The 17,295-nt window shown below is 29.2% G+C and overlaps 3 protein-coding genes across 4 annotated transcripts; 2 read left to right on the plus strand and 1 right to left on the minus strand.

Annotated features, from left to right (window-relative positions):
* Nucleotides 1-4,239: 4,239 nt before the first annotated feature.
* Nucleotides 4,240-10,792, minus strand: LOC128952841 (ATP-binding cassette sub-family C member 10-like). The gene is made up of 9 exons (XM_054298295.1): nucleotides 8,532-10,792; nucleotides 8,214-8,449; nucleotides 7,198-8,148; nucleotides 7,039-7,110; nucleotides 6,820-6,875; nucleotides 6,083-6,606; nucleotides 5,802-5,922; nucleotides 4,726-4,859; nucleotides 4,240-4,589 (listed from the first exon to the last, which is right to left on the minus strand). The coding sequence occupies exons 1-9, from the start codon at nucleotides 10,558-10,560 to the stop codon at nucleotides 4,240-4,242; spliced, it is 4,473 nt and encodes a 1,490-aa protein (XP_054154270.1). The 5' UTR covers nucleotides 10,561-10,792.
* LOC128951872 (RRP15-like protein) lies at nucleotides 10,785-11,816 on the plus strand. Of its 2 annotated transcripts, XM_054297160.1 has the most exons (3): nucleotides 10,785-10,854; nucleotides 10,938-11,583; nucleotides 11,657-11,816. In XM_054297160.1, the coding sequence occupies exons 2-3, from the start codon at nucleotides 10,984-10,986 to the stop codon at nucleotides 11,789-11,791; spliced, it is 735 nt and encodes a 244-aa protein (XP_054153135.1). In that variant the 5' UTR covers nucleotides 10,785-10,854; nucleotides 10,938-10,983; the 3' UTR covers nucleotides 11,792-11,816. The 2 variants fall into 2 exon arrangements, with proteins under 2 accessions (XP_054153135.1, XP_054153134.1); XM_054297159.1 differs by having other exon boundaries at nucleotides 10,785-11,583.
* Nucleotides 11,817-12,281: 465 nt separating this feature from the next.
* LOC128953057 (BTB/POZ domain-containing protein 7-like) lies at nucleotides 12,282-15,538 on the plus strand. Its single transcript, XM_054298558.1, has 2 exons — nucleotides 12,282-15,266; nucleotides 15,357-15,538. Exons 1-2 carry the CDS (start codon nucleotides 12,768-12,770, stop codon nucleotides 15,513-15,515), a joined length of 2,658 nt encoding a protein of 885 aa, XP_054154533.1. The 5' UTR covers nucleotides 12,282-12,767; the 3' UTR covers nucleotides 15,516-15,538.
* The last annotated feature ends 1,757 nt before the right edge of the window (nucleotides 15,539-17,295 follow it).

Raw genomic sequence — 17,295 nt, forward strand, 5'->3', positions numbered from 1 at the left:
AGAGAGAGAGAGAGACGAAAGTATATGAATTGAAGATCTTTAAGGATTATATTTATGTAATATTTACTTAACACACACACGAGTCACTCATCCAAATGAAAACTATAATATAAAAGGGATTCACAATATTTTCACAATAAAAATACACACATTTTTGCCTATTGTATACATTATACTACTAAATATACTGTATTAACTTGAATCTAATATTCACTATTCACAGTACAGTATAATATCAACAAAATTACATATAGAAAACTACAACTTTCAAAAATAAGCAATCATTTATTGTTTATAATTTTAATAATATATATATATATACTTATATAATGTATATATAATTTATACACAACTGTTAATTAATTTTTTCACTTTTTGAATAATCTCTTTGTATTGTAATAAATGAATGACACTTCAAAAAATTATTATATAAACTCTACTTTACAAAAGATTTTTAGTTTTAAAAATATAATTAGAAAATAATTACTGTAAAACTAAAAAAAATCAAATAAAATTTTTAAATGTTAGTTTAATAAATTAGCCAATTTGTATAAGTGCAACACCATTAAAAATTATGTTATAAATGTTATCTAATTATTTTGTAATAATATTAAAAGTTTTGTATTTAGCATTTTATTCAAAATAGTAGAAAGAAGTAATTATTATTTTATTGAAGAGTACATTGAATTTTTAAAAAAATTTTTGCCATATATTTAAAACTTGTAGTGAATTTATAATTTTAATGATCGTTTAAATAGTGAATAAAATACAGTATATTATATACTTTATATAGAAAACTTAAACTTAAATCATATATAAAATTATTTTTCTAAAAAGAAATACATGTATATATTAACATTAAATTTTAAAAACTTTATTATTATTATTATTAGATAAATCCTATTATGTTATCTTTTAAAAAAATAAATCCAATACAATGACTAAAAATTAGTAACCATTTTCCAGATTTATATAATACAGATAATTCTTATTTTAAATTATTACTTCATTTATTAAATTATTATATATACTGTATATTATAGTATACACAGTATATACAGTATTATATATACAAATGCATTAAAATAATACTTATATAATAAACACAATATCATAAGATATATATATATATATATATTTATATGATACTATTAAATATATAGATAAAGTTGTCATCTTTAAATATATAATATATAAAATATCAATATATTGGATGCTCTATAAAATTACATATACTATATACAGGAATATCTATATATATATATAGTAAATAGGATAGACTTATGCTAATAGAAAAATATGGCTTAAGGGTGACATAATTTTGTATTGAAAAAAATCTATTTGTAAATAAGATTATTTGAGTAATTTTTATGTAATATGTTTATTTTCAAATTGAATTTAAACCATAAATTTTTGTATAAAACATACCCACAAAATAGATAAATATATAAATTGAAATAAATGTTATAAAATATTTTATATTTTTGTTGGCCATAAACTTGTTTTTTAGGATTTAATAATAAATAATAAAAAAAAACAACAAACAACAAAATATACAGTAATACAAACCAATTGCATAGTAATCGATAAAATGTTTAAAACAAAAACGTGATATTTTCGATAAAAAAATGACATTAATTTATTTGCAAAATGTTTTAAATGGATTTAATATTTAAAAATGATTTTATTTTTTTGTTTTAAAAATGTTTTGTCATTTTCAGAGAAAGAGAGAGAGAGAGAGAGAGAGAGAGAGAGAGAGAGAGAGAGAGAGTTGAAACAAAACATTTACATTTAGACAATTAATGTTAAATAAGAAGAAATATTTAACAATTTATATAACAATATATTTTATAAGAAAAGAGAAACAGTTTTTCATGCATTCATAATATATAAGCACTAGTATTAAAAGTACTGGTATTTAAAGCACTGGTACGTGATATCATTGAATTTTCAGATAAGAGATAACCTTTTACTTATGCATCACTTCCTCACCGCTAATATTGTCACAGATATTGATCTTTATTTCGATTTTTTAACAACAAATAAAAGTTGTCTCCGATTTTAATATCCAGTTATAATACTTTATAGTACAGTATATAAGCACTACATAAGCAGCACTCAGCACRTGTATGTGTCAGTGATATAACTGGGTGTGAATTATGAATTTGCTTACACATTCCTCAACAGCAAACACACACACACACACACACACACACACACACACACTGTCGTGTAATCGTTGATTGATTTTAATTTAAATGCACTTAATTTTTTTATAGAGAAGATAAGAGTTTTGTTTGGCTATAAAAACATAATAATAATAATAATATAGTATTTTTCAACAAATTAACTCAAATAAGCGATAATTATTTCTATCATAAATACAGTATTAGTTGTGAACGTATCTATTATTAATTCATTTATTAAAAAACATACTTAATATCTCTTTTTATGTATTAAATGAATATTTTGTAGATAACACATGTTTTTTATAATAAACACAAAATTTATAGTATAAAACGTGATATTTTTATTTAATTATTAGTCTTTATTATTAATTATATATATAGAGAATCGACAAATTCTCTCTCTTGTCATCTAATTTTAAAAATTAATTATTAAAAAAATTTTAATATATAATTATTAATGATCATTCAATAATGTGCTTTAATGTTGACAAAATAAAACTTATATCATATATGAAAAAAACTTGAGATTTTAATTAAAATAGTTTTCATATTTGTACTATTAATAAGAAAACGACAAACTTTTTCTATAGATATATCAATGTTTTTGTTGTTGATTAGTATGTTGTATATAATTAAACTGTATTTATAATTATATTATATAAAAATTTTGTGTGATTATAAATAAATACATTTTTTTAAATCACTAATATTGATGCAATTTACTCTATTATTTGTTATATAACATAATGAGCTAATGAAGCGATCAGTAAAGTAAACGCATTTTGATTTTTAAAATATATAAATATATATATATATAAAGTTTATACTGTAAATCAAATTTTACTCTACTGTTTGACTTTTTGATTGTTTATCTAACAAACAATTTTTGTGAATATATTCATAAAATTTATATTTATAACACAATTTTCAAATATTTATTTAATTGATTGAATGAATGAATAGTGGCTTCAATGCCACAATCATTGCGAGTGATTGCAATTTCATTATACGATTATACCAGTGATTAAAATATATTAAATACATTCAAACTAATAACAATGACATTAATATAGACATCAATTTACTTAACAATTTTACTAATTTGTATTTATCCTGTCAAACAAAATTACAACTATATATATATATTCAGATGTTTTGGTAAATTTTTACTGTACTATTAAATATGTATAGAAAAATAAATAAATGTTAAACATATTGTTTGTTATTCAATACTTGTATAAATCCCAACAATAATATACAGTTTTATATTCATGAAATCGCTTTAATAGTCCTTTACATAACAATTTTTTAGGACAAATAAATAAGAAAAAAAGTAAAGAAAAAATAAATTCAAAAGCTTTTAAACTAAAAATATCTATCAATGATAATAATAATAATAATAACTATAAGCTTTTTGAATTATATTATATTTATAAATAACTACTATTACCCGTAAAAATAACTTTATTTTCGAGATAATTAATAATAAAAATTTATAATTCCTAGTATCAAGTTTTATAATAATACTATTAACAAATACTCTATGAAATATCATAAATAAATAAATTAATAATAAATGTTTAATTAATTACGATCTAAACAGTATACAGTATATTAATATATTGATATAACAGCTAATATATATACTATATATTTATATTGCTTTCAATTTGTTAATTAATTAAAGATAAAAACAGTGAAACCCAACAAAAATTTTTGGTAAAAATTCAATTAATTTTTATACATTTTATTGGAAAACAACTTATTTTTAAACTCTAAATTTCAAATATATATAATAAATTTCTTTAATAAACAAATTGTTAAATAAATTATTAATTTTTTATAATTTACTAGTAATATGTTACTCTTTTTTAAAAAATGTTATTATAAAAATACATATATTTATTAAATTACTAACATAATAATATTAATAATAACGTGTAAATAAAAATATTTGTTATAATAATTATTAAAATAATTATTTAGGTCATCAATTAAATGGGAGATAAATTAATAGTCAAATAAATTATAATTATAATCAATTGAGAGATTATCTATGATATAATGCATAGAAAGCGGATGATTCGTCTCGCAGTAGATTCTCGGGTTCGTCCATCTCGACAATGGATGAGCTGTCCATTACTATTATACGGTTACTATTGAGCACCGACTCGATCTTGTGGGCCACAAACAGTACAGTGGCTGAACTGAAAACAGTTGTCAATGTTTGTTGGATTAGTTGTTCAGTAATTGAGTCGATATTAGCTGTCGCCTCATCCATACAGAGTATAGTTGTCTTGGATAGCAGTGCTCTAACCAAACATAGCAGTTGTCTTTGACCGCAACTCAAATCTCGGCCTCTTTCGCTAATATTAGCACTCAAACCACCTAAGCTTAGTACTGTTTATATATAAATATAAAAAAAGCGAATACATAAAAATGCAATTTAGTTAAACTCCTATTTAAACAATAAAAAATCCATCCTTCCTCTCTCTCTCCTCATCCCTATCCACACACACACACACACTATCCATACCTAATGACTCCAAATGACACTCTCTGAGTGAATGCCAGATCTCATTATCTAAGTATTTATTTTGTGGATCCAGATTATCTCTTATTGTACCACTAAATAGGAACGGGTCTTGAGGTATAATAAATAGTTTTGATCTGAAAATAAAACAATACATAGAGAATGAACATAAAAATAAAAAATAATACAAATCTATCATTTTATTTGATGTTGTATTGTATTGATATTAACCGGTTTTTGTTTTGTTTATTATTATATTCATTGTAGTAAATGTTCAATATTTTTATCTTTTATATATAATAATAATAAAACAATTCATTTGAGAGATTATCAATAATTTTGTTTTGTTGGTCAGTTTGACAGTAATACTTTTATCTGCTTTATATATCAAAATAATCTATATAGAAATAAAATTGCAATATAACTTATATACAGTGTATATACATTGTATATATATATATATATATATATATATATATAAATACAAATTATATATCTATTATAGTAATAATTAGGCCACAAATTGTAGATTATCTAAAACTGGACAATAAAACTAAACTATATAATTTATATATATATATATACAACTATGGTATATGATAGATATCTTTTAACACATTATTTATCATTATTGTTTATTATTATTACTATTACATTTAAATTACTATAACAATACAAATTAATTAAGCAAAAAAATAATAATAACTAAATTTAAAATAAAACAATAAGAAGTTAATTCAAGTAATACTGTATTATATATGAAAAATATCGATAAAACAATACAATCAAGAATTGTTAAATGTCGTGACTCTTTACTTTTACAAAACTGTTTCAATCAATTGATTGCATGGTTTGCATCAATTCACGGGATGTTATTATTAAAGTATTATTATTATTATTAATATTATTTCTATTTCATATATATGTATATATAAATGAATCACACATTTCGCTATTATGTAATACAAATGAGTTCAATCCTAACATAACATAAGCGTAACTCAAATATATATAAATATAAAACAAAACAAAAATGCAATCAAAGAATATATTATATTATTGGACTTAAATATAAATACCTTAAGTTATTTAAACTAATAGTTGATATATCGATGCCATCAATGGTAATATTTCCTTCTTCTACGTTAACCAATCGGAATAAGACTTGAAATAAACTGGATTTGCCGGAACCGGTACGTCCTTAATATTATTATTATTGGTAATACAATATGCGATGTATTATACAAACAAATATCGGCGATAAAAAAATACAAATAAAAGCACAACAAATAAAAAAAAAGAAATAAAAACAAATTGAGTGGTCTGTTGGCTGTTTGTGATGTGTATGTGCTTTACTTACCAACGATTCCTATCTTTTCAAAGGGCTTTGTACTGAAGGAAACCTTATTTAAGGCACGTTTCAGGTCCGGGCGATAACGCATCGATACGTTACTAAAGCGAACAATACTATTGTTTGGCCAGTTATTATCAACAACAACACGACGATTGTCGACATTATCATTATTATCTTCATCGTTATCAATGGATCCGTTATCCACATTGTCTTCTTCGCATTCAATATTATCAATGTATTGCATAACTCGTTCAACTGAAACCATTTCCATCTCTGTCTGTGTGAATGACTGAACGGCTCCATTCAATAGTCCCGTTACTGATAACGAGTAGACTAATGCTAAACCAACTAAACCAGAGTCGACTATCTGTTCGGACCAGAAATGCAGACTAACGGCCAGTAGTGCCACACCCGACGATACTATTGCTCCCAATATCTGTAGGCGAAGATTTAGCCACTGTTGGACTGCAGCCGTCGAGTATTGAATTTTGTTATTTATATCTAACTTTAGGTACATTTCGCGCATAAATCTATATATTTAATTTTAATTAATAATTAAAGCTCTTTTTATTTAAGTTTACTTATATAATATTAAGTTTAAATTTTTAGACAATAACAACATATGTAAATTATATTTATTTAGATTGTCTGCATAATTTTAACATTATTTAAAATTTAAAAGTAAATAAACTTTATATACTAAAATTATTAATAATTTAATATTATATAAATATTTACAATACCTGTTAATGTTAGCATAGGCTCGAATTGTGATTAGTCCTTGAAGTGTTTCATCTAACTGTATGATAATATTAATAATAATACACACATTAATTCAATTTTTTAATATATTTGAATAATAAATATATTAAATGCAAAAAAAATCATTTACAATATATAAATCACTTTCAAAATCAAATTATAACGTAATTATCATTAAAAAAAACAATAAACTAAAAAACCTGTGTATAAATAGGTGAAAGAGATACGGCTGACAGTCGCTTAAGTTCCCGTGAAGTCCAACGATAATAGCGCTAAATATTTTTATTTTTTTTCATAGAAAACATTAATTGACTTCTCATTAAAAAAAAGTCATAAATAAAAAATCATAATTTGCTTACTTGAATATAATAATAGGGAACAGATAGTGGAATAATCATTAGTGCAATCCATGGCAAGCCATAGACTGTGATGACTATAGATGCTAACAGACTAAATAATTGACTCAAAAAAATATTCAAATTAAATGGTAAATTGTCGTCGATATTGAAGACATCAGTGGAAAATCTGTTGATAATACGACCAAAAGCCGTCACATCGAAGAACACAATTCTGGCGGTGAAAATCTTTTTCAATAATGACGAATGAAGTCTCAGAGCTGCCATCACTCCGCTGTAAGCGAAGACAAAAGATCGGATCAGCGTTAGGACTGAGTTTAGGACAGCAATACATATAAAGATAATTAAATAGTTGATCGACGATTTAGAGCTCATATCTGTATTATTTGATGTCCAAAATGCTAGCCAACAGTCCGATGCGCTTTTCGATGCTTGCATTAGACCTATAGATATTAATACCAAAGCTGACAGATAGGGACCGACTGATCGCATATAAGTTAAATAAACGGCAAACTTGACGACTCCTTCTTCACGTTCTTCTTCTTTGATTCTAAACTCAAATTCATTGTCGATATTCGTCGCATTCATTTGTTCTTCAAATGGTTTCTCTTCATCTTTTGATAGTTTTTTCATTTTACCGGTAGTAATGATATCCTGTGGTAAACCCGACGCCATTACTTGTCCGGAGTCTAACTTTAGGATCAAATCTGCTTTCATCAGATAATTTTGGTGATGAGTGCATACAATCTTTGTTTTGTCACCTAAAAGACCTAATATGCACTTATTGTAGATAACTTTTGCCACATGCATGTCAACACTGGCGAACGGATCATCAATAAAATAAATATCAAAATTCTGATACACGGCTCTGGCCAATGATATTCGGGCCTTTTGTCCACCAGAAAGTGTTACTCCGCGATCACCAATCTCTGTAAGATCACCATCAGTGAAGGTCTATAAATAATAGCAAATCATTTTTTATAAATATAAAAACAAAATCATAATAATATTAAAATCACATTAATATCATCGATGAGAGCACAGGCATCGAGAACAGCATTATATCGTTGGGCGTCATATGGTTTGCCAAACAATATATTCTCCATAAAAGTTGTATTTTGAATCCATGGCTCCTGTGTTACAATACCAACGCCGGCGTCAAAATCACTTTTATTGATCCCAAGTTTACCAGTAATCCTCTGGACCTCTCCCAACAGTGCTGTTAACAGTTGGCTCTTTCCAGAACCAACTTTCCCTTTGAGAGTACAAATGATAAAATCAATTACCACTGATTTCTGTTTTTTTTTTAATGTAAACTAAAATTTATGTCAACCAACCAATTACGCCGACAAACATTCCAGTTGTAAGAGTGAAATCAATTGGTCCCAAAACAAAACGATATGATATATCTCTTTTGCGACTCGAATCAGATGAAGCAAACGTTGCGCCCATTGCTTGTACTTTGAAATTACTGTCAGCAATCGGATGGTTGTAATGTTGATTCAAATCTAACGGATCCAAATCAAATAGTTTTTGTAACCTCTTAATTGATACCCACGACTCCATCAGACCATTTAAAACCCAAGGAAAGGCATTCAATGGCATAATAAGCATTGATAGTAATGCCAGACTAGTAAAAACAACCGGTGCTGTCAGCTGACCGTTGAGTAAAACAAATGTTCCGAAAACAAGTGACGATATTAGTACCGGTGTTGTCGCCCAAAAGTATACACAGAAGGCATCCAAATATTTTCTTCCCTTAAGATATTTGAGCTCTTGTTCTCTCAGATGAATAACTCTTTGGCGAAACAGTGGTTCCCAGGCATGCATTTTAATGACACGAATGCCCATCAAGATTTCGCTCATCAATTTGATTCGTTTGTCTTTCCAGTCCATCATTTTGGTGCTCAACTCTGCAATCTTATTACAGATACACCGGTTGATTGGTATCAATACAATGGCAAACACAACACCGGTAACAAATGCTAAGCCTAACTGTACGTACAGTAAGTATAGGGTGACCGACAACTGAATGGGTAGACTAATGAACTGCAAGAGTGACGGACAAAAGTTGACCACACGGTCGGTGTCGGTGCTCGCAAAGTTCAATACTTCACCAGTACTGAAACGACTGTCCAAAGTGTTGGAACGGACGATAAATATTTTACTGTAAATTGATGTAAGTATTGAGCTTCGGATCTTCAGCGTAATGTTATTGATATAAAAGTTAAACAAACTGATGGCCATCGATGACAATAGTGAACATAAGAATAATACCAGCGAGTAATAGAAACCATCGTAACTGTCGTGATCACCACTTTCCAGATACTGAACCACACGATTCAGTAGTAATGGACCGGCAAATGAAAACAAATCACTGAAGAACTTTAGGAAACCGACTCCTAGTAACTCAAAACCGTAACATTTGAGCAATGATTTGATTAGTGAACGACTTTTTTGTCTAACAATTACTACATTGTTATCATTATCATTGGTGGTAATATCACTTAATGGATTCAATTCAAATATTGTCTCAAACTTTTGCGAAACATTTTTCGACTTTAAATCATTGGGAAGTCTGAACAGATCGTTGTGTGAACTAATCTTCTTTTCGATTCCTCTTTTCATCAGTGGTGACACCCACTGGAGTGTCAGCTTTGAAATAATATCTACCATTTCTTCGTTGATCAACTGATTATCAATGGTATCGCAAGTGATGGATAGACTTGATATTTGATCGTTTCGGTCAATCAAAACTCTTTCATCTTCATTGGTCATCAACTTTTGCGAACTCAACACATTCAATGCCAAATAGATTATCCATAAGATTAAGACAATTGTATAGCAAACCAATTGGTGATATGTATGTAAATCTTTGACAACAAACGTATAGATTTGATTGACATTTACAAAGATAATCAAAATGACTGTTACGTCAAATGCAATGCACACTGACTTAGATTTTGGCCGATAATGGCTATTCAGACATGATATAAGACTAAATAGATGTATGAAAATTGCAGTTATCTGTACAGTGGTTGACATATAGACAGCAGTGGTTAGAGTTGAGTGCAATGTTGTTACTAAAGAGTCGGCCGAAACAATCAATAATATCAGGCAAACAATTGCGGCCCGAAATCTCATCAATCGCCGCAATGATTGGTCAAATGGCACACCGGTATGCCTGATACCGGATATCCATCCCGTTAGCAGTGATGACAATATGGTCAACAAGACATATATTGGCCAAACAATGACCAGATTGTTGAAACAATCGTTGAGATACCAATTGCCACCGTCATCGCCGGCGGTACGGTTTAACACTGACCAATGAGTTTCATTGCATAATAAACTTAATAATCTCATTGTTCTTCAGTGTTCAGTCAGTTTGAGGTCCACAAGATCTTCATCTGAGTCATCAATCACGGGATTTGAGACATAAAAATCAATCAATAGATGTATGGATCTGTTGACAGCTTTATTATCGCTTGACATACGATATCATTCATAACAATAAAAACAATGATTACATCAATGTTTACATTACTTTCAATGTTTTCAAAACATGTGTTCAAAACAATCACGTGATGTCTAATACTGTTGTAGTGATGAACACATGTCTGCAAAAAATGTGTGAATTATTTTTGAATTAAATAAAATGTAAATTAATTATACCTTTAATTAGTTATTAAAAATAATTTTGAAAATATCATATTATTAATGCAAATGTCTCGTCAAAAAAGTAAAGTGATTGTCAATCGCAGTGTTTCCAGCGATGAAGAAGAAGACATGGACTCAGATGTCGATCCAAAAGATCTCGATTTGGATGACATTATCGAGGATTCAGACGACTTGAATGAAGATGATGCCAAAGATTTGGCATCCGAGAGGACATCCAACATTGGATGGGCTGACGCTATCAACAAAGTACTGGCCGTTAAGCCAAAGAACAAGTCGTTTATTATGTCAAAAGCCAAGAAAGATAAAGACCTCAAAAGAAAAGACGACGACAAAGAAGATAACGTCGAGATAGTCAATAAAGACGGAACTGTTGTCAAAAGTGATGATAACAACGAAACATCAAAGAAAAAAATGAAGAAAACTAATGAAACAAATGCTGAGAAGTTATCGAAGCTCAGCAAAACCCAGTGGGAAACGATGGGTAGACTTAAACCGACACTCGAGGACTGGGAACGCGAACGTAGGCTGTGCTCGATTGCCACCAAAGGTGTCGTCCAATTGTTTAATGCCGTACGCGAACAGCAAAAGACTATCGATAGAGATGTCCGAGAAGTTGGTTCTTCGGAAACCAGAAGAGATAGAGTGATAAATAAATACAATAAAAATCAATTTCTTGACAAACTTAAGGAAAAACAAAAGAAAGATAAAGTAATTATAATTTGTTTTCAATTTTTATTATTCAAAAGTTATGTCTAAAATATATTATTTTGTTATCTTTCAGACCAATGATAGCAAAGAGTCCGATAAGAAGGAAGAGAAGACATGGAAAGTCTTGAGGGATGACTTCATGATCGGCGCAAAGATGAAGGATTGGGACAAACAAAGCGATTCTGAAGAGGAAGACATTATCGACTAAAATATTAATAATAAAATATCATTTGACGCGAAAACAACGAAAAAACAATTGTTTTTCTTTTTTCTCATTAAATTATTTTTATATATCACTAATATTGTGTATTATTTATTTATACAATAATATTAATATTAATTTTATTTATTTGATTAGCAATTAGTGAACTAATGATATTTAACAACAAATTTAGTTATTATATAATAACTAATAAATTTATTGTACTGTACTATACATAATACTATTTGTATATTTTGCATGTAATTTATGTTTTTTTAAAACTGCAAAAAAAATATTTAATTTAAAAAAAGGAAAAAAATATTAATAGATAAATATTTAACTGATCTAACACACAATTGTCGACTCCATTGTCAATAGTCACAAGTATTGCCAGATGTATAATTGTTTTTACTGTAGTTTACTGTGATTTTTTCATGGCTTCTATCCTAAAGTAAGTATAAACATTGGATGGCAGACACAGCTGTGATTTAAAGACAGCTATTAGAGCCAACAAACACTGTGTGTGTGTGTAATGCAGTGAAGACATACATTCAGTACATTGTATATAATGATTGAGTGCATTGACTCTCTCTCTCTCTCAATATTTATACAATGACTGACTGACTGTTGTATTGAAAATCCAATAAAATGTCTACTTTTTGATTGAAGAGTTGTTTTTTAATTGATGTCAACAAACAAATAGTTTTTGGGAAGTGATTGAAGAGTAGTCGACACACGAATATAACAGACGATGCAATTAATAATCCGAGACTAGAAGTATCACTTGAATCGGATCCCATTTTTTATCCGACAGTTTGAGTGCCAAAAAAATCGCCGCCAAATGAATGGCCAATCAATACGACTACCATTTGTTTTGTTGACCTGATTTCGGTTTTTTTTGTTTGTTGTGGACACATATCGGTGGTAACGGAGTGATCCATAATTGCTACCAATCTGTAGGACACAACAACACTAACATAATATGGGTGCCAATCATTCGTCTCAAATGTCTTCGGGCAGTTCAACAGTAACAGTGCCATCGCTGAACTCGACATCGCAGGAGACGGTCAACTCGTGGACCTCATACTCGGACAACAATAGCGGTACGGGTAGTCATAGTACACTGACCGACGGTTCGATGAACAGTGTAATGCCGATCAAAGAAAAGAAACGCAAAAACTTGTCCTCATTGGCCACTCTTCGCAAACGATTGGTTCGCAAACGTCGTACGAGTCGATCCTTTGATCACTCGCAAGCTCTTCGAGATTTCATATCTTCGTGGAGTACCAGAGATATTAAACAACTGTGTGAAGAGTACGAATGCACCGGTTTGTTAAAAGAGTTGTCACTGTTAGCCGAAAGTGCCCGACCGCTGGCCTCGACCGCACAAAACGACTTTTGCGAGTTATTTGACTTCAAATATTGTTCAGATATTACTCTCGTCTATAAAGGCGTCCAATTCCCGGTTCACAAAGCAATTGTTTGCGTACGTTGTCCAGCCTTTCGTGAGCTGTTAGGCAAAAAACCGCCGGGAAGTTATGTAACGGTTAACTTAGACATAACTGGCCTTAGAGTTGAACTATTCCACGATTTGTTACGATATCTCTATTCAGGGGAGTTGTCCGGTAGTTACGATCCGCGAAACAATTACGATGTATTGCTTCGTATTAGCGAACAGTGCGGAGTTCCCAATCCGTTGGCCTATGACTTAAAACATCTCTTGGAAACTGGTCTATACAGTGACGCCTCACTGCTGTTTTCGCCACAACAACACCACAGAGATTGTTCACAACAACCAGTAAAGAAGTGTCGGGCCTGTAGCGACCAAAACGAATATTCATGCCATCGAGCAATACTAGCCGCTCGATCGCCGTTTTTTCGATCAGTAATCCAACGACAGGAGCGTCGAAAAGCCGAAACCAGTGATCCGAATACCGTCTTACACGCCAATCAACGAACAAAGATTTTATTGGACGAAAGTATTATTCCGCGACGGTATGCAAGAGTATTATTGCATGTCATGTACAGAGACGCCGCCGAATTGCACCATCTTTTGCAATCGTGTGTCTGTAAGTGTGTTAATGAAGTGAATATCATCGGAACCAATACTGCCAGCGCTACGAACAACAACTCGAACACAGTCTCAACATTGGTTTTGGTCAAAGAGGTGATGGATTTGTACGAAATCGCACGCTTTCTTGAGCTCGACTTTCTCGTACAAAGCTGTGAAGATTTACTCATCGATTCGTTATCATTGGATTCATTGTTAATGATATTGAAGTGGTCGGAACAGCCACATGGCTCGCCGTGGGTCAAGCGTCAGGCACTCTGTTTTATGCGCGAAGAGTTTTCATCAATTGTTTCATCAGCGCTATTATGTCAGTTAGAGTTATCACATTTGATTGAAGCACTGAAATCAGACTTTTTGAATGCCAGCGAACTCGAGGTCTTACAGGCAGTTATCAAATGGGGTGAGAATCGGTTAATGAAGCGAATGGAGGAACGGGAGCCAAATGTTGTGTCAAACACTGCTCATAGTTTACGTCGAGGTATCCGTAAGAAAGAGCTAAATGATACGGAACTTCGGGACATAATATCTGAACTAATTTGTCACGTACGAGTGGTGCATATATTACCACTGGACAGTGATATATTGACCAATGCAGCTAAAAGAGGACTCATTAGTACACTACCACCCTATATGGTCGGTGAAGATTCAGTATTGCCCCAATCACGCGGTATAGCTGCTTGGTTTAGAGGTCGAGGTACGGGACCTTTTATCAGACCGCGTTATTTTACTCCGTATGTCGAAGAAGCTAAAGCATTGCTTGACGACCGAATTGGCAGACAGGGAGAGATTGTTTCCAATCGGGTTTCCCGACAGATATCGCACATTCCCGATGCGCTCTATATGTTGGATAAGACAAACAATACTGTGTCACCAATGAATGACGTGTTTCTTGGCTCCGATCACTACCATCTTTGCATATCATCATCATCTTCATCGTCGGCCGTATGCTATGAAGACATACACGAAGCCGGTTCAAGACCTCAAATGCCTATTCTTGAAGACAGAGTTGTTGTATTAATGAAACAACGAGAACAAGAACTGAAAGGTTTACCATTAAGTCAAAGAGCACTGGCATTGGTTTCCAATCGATGCGAAGCTCTAAGGCTTATACAGCTTCGTGTGTGCCGTGAGTTTGGTCTTCCGGATGCCGCTTCTGATGTATTACACGGAAACAATTATTCAATGCCTGTTCTGGAAGGACCTGACGATGGCATTTCTCGTCTTTCATATGTTGCTCCCAGTGAAGTCGGCTCATTAAGTATACCGCCACCACCGAGACCACTGACCAGCAATTTATCCGGTATAACCACCACTGTATTGAATGAGGACAGGGATCTCTACAGTACGTTCAGTGAACTTAAATTGGAAAGTTCTGTACCACGTTTGGCTCATTTCGATTTAGAGTCACAGGTATGTGTCAATTGAATAATTTAATTGTTTTTTAATTTTTAATTAAATGCTTGATATTTAGTTATTAACAATTATTTTGTTTGTCTATAGTTTTCAAGCAATGAATCCCGTCATACGCTTAGCGATCTGATCCCCGACATAGCTATCGCAACGACAACTGCCATCGAAGAGTTCCAATTGGCTCAACGATCGGCTGATTCAATGGATCTTAAAAGAGATATAGAGTCCGAAAGACCACGTTTTGTATGATTAAAGAAAATATAATAATTGTCTCAAATATATGATATATTATTATACTATATTTTGTCCATTGATTGTCAAAAAACAAACAAAAAGCTGTTATCTTTCTGAACCCTTGTTTTTATTGCATTCCTTTTCGACACTAAGTTATCGTTTTTGAAACTTAGATATAATGTTATTATTATTACTGTATATTAATATTAAATGAATAAAAATATTAGAAATTTTTTGAATTATTAAATTTATATTATTTAAACAAACAATTATATATATATATATATATATATATATATATAATTTATATTACATTGTATTTAATAAACTATTTACAATAAATTTTGACCTTTATTTTAATTGACACAATAAAGTCTTAATAATTGATACAAATATTTATTATTTTTGTTTTGTGGACGATTTTATCGCTTATTTTGTTTTATATTTATTTATTTTTCTGTTTGTATAATACACACGATAACGGAATATATGTAGCGATAAGATAATAGCGATTTAGTCTAACTTTTTATTATCAAATATGCTTAAAACGGTTTATATTTTATTATTTTTTGTTTGTAGCAAAAAAAATATTTCAACGATAATCTCATGGAAAAGTAGTAATATTTTAATGAGTCATAAATTTACTCTGGGTATAATAAATAAATTTAAATGCTATTGTAATGACCCAAACTTTATAATAATACAATTGCAAATTCAAATAGTTTTTATTTATTTATTTAGTTTTTTAATTATTTTTTTAATAATAATAAATATTTTGTTGATGACCTGTTTATTATGGTTTTAATTTGAAAATTTTAGAAAATTTAAACACAGTTCTAATTAATTTTAGTATTTTTGTTATTGAATAAAATAACATTTTAGCTATTTTTTTATTATTGTTAATATTAAAATATATTTTTAAAATAACATTTTTTTGAGGAATTTTTCTGATAAAACTTAAGTAAATAAATAAAATTAAAAAATATTTAATATTAATTGACTTAAAAAAACAAAAAATCGGTTTTTGCACTCATTTTATGGGCAACTAATAAATTATTTATTTATGATATTATTTGCATTTTTATACACTTTAATAATAATTTTCTTACTAAACAAGACAGTAATATATTAAAAATAAATAAATATATAAAAATAAAAACTATTAAAAAAATGTTTTGCACACTTATTTTTTTAGTTATTTGTGTTATAATAATTATTTGATGTTATATAATCATGAACTTGTAAACCCAGTATTCAAACAGTTAAATAGCAAAAAAATAATAATATTATTGCTATAAAAAGCAAAATACGTGCAAAAATTGTTTTTATTATTATTATTATTTGTTATAATAATAATTTTAATTAGCTATGATTCACTTATCCATAATCTAATTCACATGAGTTGATAATACTGTATATTGTATATAATATAATATATATATATATATATATATTTGCAGTACTTATATAACTTTATTTTTGTTTGAATTAGCATTATTGCATCAAGGTCTATTTGTTTATTGTCATAAATGTATGTTAGCCGGCTAAATTGACAACTAAAATATAAATATATATATATATATATATATATATATATATATATATATATATTTAAGATAATAAAATTATCAGCGATTTTACAATTACAGTAACCATACAATTGTATGTACAGTATATTGTGTGGAATTAATTATATTTTTTAAATATACCATATGTTGACAACTATTATAATCAGTTTTCTATTAATTAGTATTTTGTATATTACTGTAAGAATATGTATATAAATGTATATATG

This window comes from Oppia nitens, unplaced genomic scaffold (assembly GCF_028296485.1).
Source record: "Oppia nitens isolate AA-2021 unplaced genomic scaffold, nextdenovo-longstitch-racon4-pilon3 scaffold1_pilon_pilon_pilon, whole genome shotgun sequence".
Taxonomy (NCBI): Eukaryota; Metazoa; Arthropoda; class Arachnida; order Sarcoptiformes; family Oppiidae; genus Oppia; species Oppia nitens.

Excerpts from the sequence above, each read along its gene's own strand:
- LOC128953057 (XM_054298558.1), top strand. The coding sequence starts at position 12,768 with ATGGGTGCCAATCATTCGTCTCAAATGTCTTCGGGCAGTTCAACAGTA. Across the intron at positions 15,267-15,356 it reads ATTTCGATTTAGAGTCACAG|TTTTCAAGCAATGAATCCCG; the intron begins GTATGTGTCAAT and ends GTTTGTCTATAG.
- LOC128952841 (XM_054298295.1), bottom strand. The coding sequence starts at position 10,560 with ATGAGATTATTAAGTTTATTATGCAATGAAACTCATTGGTCAGTGTTA. Across the intron at positions 4,860-5,801 it reads ATTAGTTTAAATAACTTAAG|ATCAAAACTATTTATTATAC; the intron begins GTATTTATATTT and ends TTTTATTTTCAG. Across the intron at positions 4,590-4,725 it reads GTGTCATTTGGAGTCATTAG|TACTAAGCTTAGGTGGTTTG; the intron begins GTATGGATAGTG and ends ATATATAAACAG.
- LOC128951872 (XM_054297159.1), top strand. The coding sequence starts at position 10,915 with ATGCAAATGTCTCGTCAAAAAAGTAAAGTGATTGTCAATCGCAGTGTT. Across the intron at positions 11,584-11,656 it reads AAAAACAAAAGAAAGATAAA|ACCAATGATAGCAAAGAGTC; the intron begins GTAATTATAATT and ends GTTATCTTTCAG.